Source organism: Denticeps clupeoides, chromosome 13 (genome assembly GCF_900700375.1).
Source record: "Denticeps clupeoides chromosome 13, fDenClu1.1, whole genome shotgun sequence".
Lineage (NCBI taxonomy): Eukaryota > Metazoa > Chordata > Actinopteri > Clupeiformes > Denticipitidae > Denticeps > Denticeps clupeoides.
Genome location: NC_041719.1, coordinates 5129682 through 5137934, shown reverse-complemented (window position 1 = coordinate 5137934; position 8253 = coordinate 5129682). Strand labels below are relative to the sequence as shown.

Sequence of the window (8253 nt, the reverse complement as noted above, 5' to 3'; positions counted from 1 at the left end):
CAGGGTCCGGGCAATTAAAACTTTACTGGGCCGTGAGTTTTGTTTTTTTCAGGAGTGCCGAACTTTGACTGCATGTGCAGCCGGCCATGCAAAATTCCCAATGCCGCTACCCCCCGAAAACCAATCTACTCCTTACCCTACCCCGCCCCGCCCCCCATCTCTGCTCATTAAAACTATCCCGGGATAAACCCTCACATTTCTAGGGATGGCTGGAGCGCTCCTTCGTTTATTTTAATGATTTTTTTTTTTTAAGGGAAAATGAGAGTGGCGCATTAAAATGTCTTTTTGGCGGCTTGGAGTGGAGCGTGTTCATTAAGGTCGGGGAGGTTGCTACGCGGGCCAATCACCCTGTCACACCAAATAAATACCATATACATATACACATATATACATACATACATATATATATATATATATATATATATATATATATATATATATCTTAATTACATATTTGTGAAAAGGTCGCTCGGCCTCTCTAGTCGTCTATTGTGATTGCAGCAGGACTGTGTTGGGGTTTAGGGGCCGGTGAGAAAAAACTGGTAAGTTTACCTGAGCCGCCATCTTTATGCCTCGATCTGGACAGCCTGTGCGCCCTAGTGCCTGACTTCTTGTTCTTGGTCTGCCCAAGGACTGTGCTCTCACTGGCTGCCCTGCTGCTACCACCGCATCCATTCCGGGCATGACCTTCATACACTGTCCCTGCTAGACAGCCTATTCTAGTTAAATCTGCAGCGCCACCCTGCTGTTGACAACTAAAACGGCATTCGTCCTTCAGGTCCAGTTCGGACTGGGGAGCGTCAGACCCCTTAGACACAGGCATGACGTGTTCTTCCTTTTGCTGTTCCTCCTCATCTTCAAACAGCTCTGGGGTATAGAATATGGACTTGTCTTCTTCCTCCTCTTTATCTTCATCTCCCTCAATGAGTTGTGAAACACTAGAGTTCTCTAAGGGTTTGCATTTTTCTTTAACTGGAGAAACATCCAGGTCTTTGGAAGGTGGGATGGTTTCTAGTAAAGCCTTCCTGGCATTGTTCGAATTGACTGGGCTCTTTGATTGAAAGAGGGGGGTCTTGAACCGTGTGCTGACCGGGGTTGAGCTTGTGAAGAGCTGGTATACAGGTAGAGGTGTGCCTTGTTTTGAATAGTCCCTGTCTCCATATGTCAGCGGGGGGCACAAAGAAGGCTGCTGAAGCTCCTGGTTACCTGATATTTAAATAAAAAAAATTAAAAAGACAAATGAATATATGGCATATATATACATAAATAAACAAACATGTACATATATCCATACAGTAGTTCTTTTGTTGCTGGTGCAGTGCATCCCTTAACATCCCAAGGAATGATGGATTTACTGTGTTCTGTTGTATTTCAGTAACATGTGTGATCTGGCGCTGTATTTTATGTATATAGTACAGAAAGAAGAAAATATTCTGACTATTGAATGGCAAATCCATATAAACAGGCTGATTCTATTAAGTCATGTGCACTAAATAAAATGTATCCTAAAGAAGCCAATGTAATTGTAATGCATTTTTGCACCACTGCTCAGAGAACACCCTGTGGGGAGTGTTGCGCTATATATAAAATATAAAACTCAAAATCAATAAACCACAGGTATAATCCACCTTCATAAAAGGACATTTACTGATCTACATGTCACTGCAGCTGGTGACAAGAGTTAGGCCACTCAGGTGAGGCGGCACCACTGGATACTAAGCCGAAGGCTCCGGTTTGTCTCAAAAAGGAGAGGCGATGCTCACGCTCAATCTACCACAAACAAAGGTCAAAGGGATTTAATTAAAAGCAACAGTCCAACATCTGCTGGGTCCAACCACTGCTCAGCCATGCAGTCTGCCCCAAGTGGAATAATGAGCCCCCGACCCCAAATGAACCACGACCATCATCATCATCATCATCATCTTTGCTAGATAACGAGGTAAACATCCTGTCCGCACAATGGTCGTCTGAGTATGAAATCGGGCTAATTTATCGACATACGTTTGACAAAGCTCGCTCACACTTGGACGTGGTGCAGTGCCTGGTTGGACGACCGTGAGCCTACTGACAACCTCAGAGCGAACGCAGTTAATCCAGTCAATGCAGATTAAAATTAGGATTGTAAACTGGGACACTGAAAGGCTGAGGCTCGTTGATCTCCACATCTCCTGCATGAAGGGGGTGGGGGTGTAAACCAGTTTACACACACACACACACATACACACACACACAACCAGGACAAACAGAAGAGAGGCAAGAACTGCAGAAGCCTCCAGGGATGTGGCGTGCAACTTTATTTATTTATCACAGCGGCAGATTGAATCTTCCAGGCTTTCCCGCTTCAGGGTGGTGGGGCTGTTCAAATAACATCATTTTACAATGAATAAAACATGAAAAACAGGCAGACATTTTTACCAGTCCAAATGCTACAAAAAGGCTGCATGGTCAATTCCCACCCGAGGAATATGAGACTCAAAAGCACATGACAATTTTATATAATAATATAAATGTATGTGGAATAATTTGAGAGCAATTTGATTTGAAAATGTCCAGCTTGGAAATACCCAAAGGCCTCATGCCAGTTTTCAGTGAGACAAGCTGGGAAGAGGGACTGACTGGGCACAAATTTCATACCTGCGTCTGCCTCTGAACAGGCTCCATGGTCGGACGAATGGCCAGTCACAGCAGTCAGAGACTCACGGCAGAGGTTCCTCATCTCATTTGGAGGAGAGGGGATTTGGGGTGGTGGTTCAGACATTCGGGACTCTGCTGCCCCCTGCAGGCCCTGGGAAAAGGACACAAGGGACTGCATGGCGCCACTGAACGTGTCGTGGTGTTTCACCAGGTGACGGACCCACTTTGACAGACCTGGTGGGATGAGCGTACAGATATTTCAGAACCCTTGGCCATTAAATTGCATCCTATGAGATTTCTATAATCCTATAGACTTTTTGGTTGCAGGGGCTGGGGGGAGAAATTACCACACCCCTACACCACTACACACCCCTCTCTCACAGACATCAATAGTTTAATTACATCATGCAATCCTCATTAATCACTGACTATTTTACATGTCATGTTAAGGCATAATAATGGCATTATTTGTATTTTTCCACTCTTTTGGGTATATACTTGGTCAAAAAATAAATAAAAAAAACCATGATTCTAATTGTGCTAAATATGTAATAAAGGATAATTATGATTCAACACCACCACCTAGTGTTTCAAATATCAAACTGCAGGCAGAAAAAAAACAACAAAAAAAACGGAAGAAATAGGCCTTGGCACCTGTAATGTACTTATTAGGGTTGGACCTAAACCGGTCATCCACTAGGATGAGTGCACCCCAGTCGTTCCTGTGCCGAATACACCTGTGTGTGATGAAAGAGGTGGGTTAAATCCACTGTTTCTTCAACACATACATGTATGAACACAATAAACAGGCCCGCAGGCTAACGGACAACGTTAACCAAGACGGCTTAAAAGCATGATTTAAGTATGTTTGCATCGTTTACCTTAAAAGCAGCTGTGCCATTGAACAAACTGGAACAAAAAGGGGATTGCGCGTGCGCACACACACACAAACACACACACACACACCTGCCAAGGGCTTGGTTGAGTGCACGATATGCTTGGATCTCGTACCAACGGCTTCCAGTCAGCAGCCCTCGGGCTTTAGCGTGCTGATCATTATACTTCATTTTCAACTCCACCTAAAGAAACACACACACACACCACTGCCGAATGACTTCAAAGAAGCCCCACACAATGACTGGCATAAATACACCCTGAACAAACACATAAAAAAACACATTAAAGGCAAAAAGGGAACAATAGGAAAGGGAAGATATAAAATTAAAACCTCAGATCTAGGGGACTGGGAGGAACATGTAGCCATACGGTGGCAAGATAAATGCACACAGTGGATTTCAGAGTAGCCTGCATAACATTTCAAAGTGGACAGATGAGACACCGTGCAAAAAAGCAGCTGGACAAATAATAATAAAAAAAAAAAAAAAAGTTTGATATATTGAAATTAAACTCCTATTTCTTGTCTATTGTCACAATAATGTTTCAAATTGTATGTGTATAAATAAAAATGCTGTTAGCCTTTTCTGGATAAATCTTTTTTTTTAAGACATATTCCACCACATAGCATGAAGTGGGCACTCAGTGAGAGCATGAGGTGTTTTGGGGGAAGGAGAGCGTGTCAAAGGTCACAGCTACAGTGCGGACAACTAATCACTCCTCAGCAGGTTTTGAAGCAGGTAGTAAAGAACAGGGAGGGGGTAAGACGACAGCAGCACACTTCCATGCCACAAAAACGCAACGAAAGCATCAATCAATTTTCACCCGTCGCTCGCCGTTTCACTGCTAACCTTTTTAAACTGACAAGTGAAAAGTTCAGCTCCTGTTTGACGGGACAGGGCTTACTGAGGAGGTCCTAAGTGCTTCTGACAGGAACCGTGTGCCAAAAATGAGAACGTGGCAGGTACAGCCCGTCCCCCGCACACCCTACCAATCACTACAATCAACGTGAAGCAGCGGATTTGCACACACCCCGAACAAACAAACAAATAAATAAATAAAAGTTTGATTGATGTGGACGTGTCCTCCAACCCTGAAACGGACAAACACTGGCTCCTTGAGGAAGCAGCAAGTGGGAGACAGAGACGGTCTGTCTCACTGACACCAGCAGGGCTGAGGCATCCGCTCGCAGATCCAGCTGTCAAGCTAAAGGCCAGCCTCCCCCAGGCTGCCCATGTCATCCAAATCCAATCAGAGTCCATTTCAGCGTCCGCCCCAGCGCCGGCCTGTGTGGCTCCATAACTCAATCCAATATGACAGCTTGCATATGTGAAAAAGCCAATTCTCGCTGCTAGCGAAAGAAAGAATGAAAAAATAAAAAAACGAACTCTGTAAAATGGGCAGGCGCGTGCAAGCCGGGCGATGGCTAAAATGTCAGCAGATAACCTGCTTTTGTTCGCTCGCCTCGCACTCCATACCTGTTCATCCCGAAAAACATGCGTATGACCGAGAGGCGCGTTTCGCGGCTCAGTGACTCAGCGTGTGTGTGTTCCTCCAGCCTGATCAGCCACTCGGCCATCACTGAGACGGCAGGATGATATGCCAGCTTCTACTGATTTAGGTGACAACTCGGAACATCTACAGCTAGGCTGTTCAGGGCGGTATCAGACAGAACAGGAGCACCAATAAAAGGCCTCAGCTCAAATCATTGTGGCATGCTATCCTCAATCAGTATATCACTATTGCAATATTATCAGGAAAATAAATAAATAAATAAATTATAATAAACAAAAAAAATTTACGCCGTGACATAATATATACCCCCAATGCAGATTTTTAATGAGGAAAGAACAAAAAGTGTAGGCATTTTCTGTAATGCCTGTATGATTCAAGTAAATGGTGCTGCAAATTGAAATTATTTTGAGAAGCCTACAAAAAAAAAATAATAATAATAATAAAAATAAAACCAGGTCAAGATTTTAAATAAATTTTTGGTGGGGCTATAGAAACACTGTAAAAAGTATACAAAGCTTGAAACATAAATCTGCAATCATGACTCCAAAAAGGCCCAAAGCGGTAAAGAGTTAAGTTGCAAACTTAGTCCTGTGGTGGTTGGAGCTTTTTTTTTTTTTTTTTTTTTTTTTTTTTTGGATTTTGAGACAAGACTGTTCTCATAAATACCCAATCACTCATCCCAGTCACATTTGCCCTCAGCACAGCTCCAACCAATGCAGGGGGAACCATTTTCGACGTTCTCGGATGAACTAAAATAAATGCTAATCTGATTGGACCTGCACTATGTTCAGGATATTTAATACAATAATAATAACAATAAAGAATGTGCATGCAGATCAGGGCCATTCATAATCCACCCTTCCGTGTCTGGCGCAGCCTGCAGTTACTCATTAAGCGGGCAGATATGCCGCATGAGCTGTAAGGGTCCTTTTACTGCCTTTAAATCCAGAGATTGTTTTACTCAGTGATTGAGTGTGTGCCTTCCAGCCTTTAATGGGCCACTGCTACAGTACTGTAAAACAAGCATTTTAACAGGAGACATGGGCTTAAAAAAAAAGAAAAGAAAAGCGCGTGCACCTTTGATCTCGTTCTGACTAACAGGCCTGTAAAAAAAAGCGCAACGATGTGTGTGTTTGTTTAAAGGCTTTTCTGTCTATGGAGGCTGGACAGGCGTCCACACGGTCACCACTGTCCCCATACAGAATTAATGAAAAGAATAAAAGTGTGCCAAAGTGCTGTAGTGTGTGGTCACCTCTCTCTCTCTCTCTCTCTCTCTCTCTCTCACACACACACACACACACAGTTAGGTTACAAAGAACTCAGGACAATGACAGGACAATTTGTCATCGGCACACACAGATCTTCTCTCTTTCAGAGCAAGTCTACAAAGGAGAAAGAACCTTGAGCGTTCTTTAAAAGCTCTGCTAATGATGAATTTCTGTTAATCATTAATTAACCCAATTAATTTGAAAAATGAAAAACGGTGAAAAATGACCATACAAAACCTATAGGGGCTAATAAGCATTTTTTTTCTCTACTCAGTGAGTTTACTCCACCTACATCTAATCACCACCAATCCATCTCCAAATGTCTCAGTGCCACTACTCTTCCCCATTCCACCCCCACCCATCTTTACCTGGCAAAGCAACTCAGCATTTAGTGGAGCAGAAGTGAATTTTAAAAATATATAATTAAAAAATAAAATAAAATAAAACTTTCCCCCAGAGGTAGAGGAGGCCACCGCAGCAACAGCTCCTGGTAAAGGTGAAGGGGTAGGGAGCGTCAATCATCCGCACATAACCCCAAGGTGACAGAGCAGGTTGAAGGTCCCACAACTGGGTCTGACAGCGAGGTACAGGAAGTGAAAAGGTCAGGCCTATCTGCTAAGGACTGGGTGGACGCCGCCAAATCATGAATCACATAAGCAAGCTGCACTTTGAGTGTGTACATGTGCGAACCTTGTAGGAGTGCAAAAAAATGACAGCTCAGATGCTTAGCATATCAAAAATCCCACCTACCCTTGCTGACCTGCACCCTCACAGATCAGAGGGAGAAATAGGAGAAGACATTCGTTTTTTGATCATTCACCAACTCCATCCCATTTATTCACTCATAACAAGCTTTTTAAAAGAAGGTTTTGAAAGTCCAAGATAAAAAATTAAGTAACAGTGTTAGATTTTGATTGACAGAGATTTTGATTTGATCAGTGGTGTGTCCAGTCTTTGCTGGGTAGACCGGAAGTTCTCTTATCTCACTATACCTGCAGATCTTTGATGTTGGGGAAAGGGATGCCGACGGTGACGACTGCCCTGGCGTTGTCGTCGGTGAAGTCCAGCCCCTCACTGACCTTCCCTCTGCACACCGCAATCAGCAGCGCTCCATCTGATGGGCAACAAGACCACCTACACATTTAAAACTAAATGTAACCCTGACGTTCGTATCAGTTTCTTTAATGAAGATCACCTCTCTGTCCAATGTGCCTGATGGCGTCGTAGTAGCTCTGGAGCAGCTCATCGAAGTCTCCTTTTCCCCCTCCTCTGGGCTCAGTGATCACGGTCTTCCTCTCCTCCAGCATTTCCCACAGGCCGGTGTTGATCCAGCGGTCCCGTAACTTGTCCAGCATCTGCAGGGCACAGTAGAACCTAGCTTAGAGACACAGTGCATACAGAGTGTAAGCCTTTCAAATTGAATTCGGGTGGAGGATTGGCATCAATCGCAATTCCATAGACACCTATGTTCGATTTATTAGTTGGATGGGTTAACATTATGCCCAGCTTATCTATGCCCAGTCCATATGACAACGTTTTTCTCTAAAACATGAAACTTCCTATCTGATTTGGCCTTGCTTAGAGATGCTGTTTCAGGGGACCCAGAACTATTATTTTTATAACTTTTAAAAATGGCTCTAGAGTGAATTTCTGCGTATTCATTTTTGAAAACGCTGACTTATCAGCTCAACCTCCAACCGGACCTATAACCCCAAATGAGTCATACATACAACAATGTGCATAACACTCTGCAGAATCTCAAATGAAGAAATGCACTTTTCTAATGCAAAGACAAGGATGGAGAAAAACGACATGTTTAACTCACCGTGGAGAAGAACTAGATGCCAAACAAGGAGAGCACTTTGGGTGAGCGCGGGGGGGTCACACCTTGTATATATTTACAGCATTTATCAGACACCCTTATCCAGGGTGACTTACAGTC

The 8253-nt window shown here is 43.5% G+C and overlaps 1 protein-coding gene across 1 annotated transcript; it reads right to left on the bottom strand.

Moving 5' to 3' along the window:
• Window positions 1–478: 478 nt before the first annotated feature.
• Window positions 479–7867, bottom strand: LOC114802185 (Fanconi anemia group J protein homolog). The gene is made up of 6 exons (XM_029000889.1): window positions 7507–7867; window positions 7304–7425; window positions 3601–3713; window positions 3289–3371; window positions 2635–2868; window positions 479–1206 (listed from the first exon to the last, which is right to left on the bottom strand). Exons 1-6 carry the CDS (start codon window positions 7664–7666, stop codon window positions 479–481), a joined length of 1440 nt encoding a protein of 479 aa, XP_028856722.1. The 5' UTR covers window positions 7667–7867.
• Window positions 7868–8253: the final 386 nt, after the last annotated feature.

What these genes read in the sequence shown, in the direction of transcription:
- LOC114802185 (XM_029000889.1), bottom strand. Translation starts at nt 7,666, where the DNA reads ATGCTGGACAAGTTACGGGACCGCTGGATCAACACCGGCCTGTGGGAA. An exon ending in CTCAACCAAGCCCTTGGCAG is followed by an intron (nt 3,372 to 3,600) that starts GTGTGTGTGTGT and finishes CATCACACACAG; the next exon opens with GTGTATTCGGCACAGGAACG. An exon ending in CCCTAATAAGTACATTACAG is followed by an intron (nt 2,869 to 3,288) that starts GTGCCAAGGCCT and finishes TCATCCCACCAG; the next exon opens with GTCTGTCAAAGTGGGTCCGT.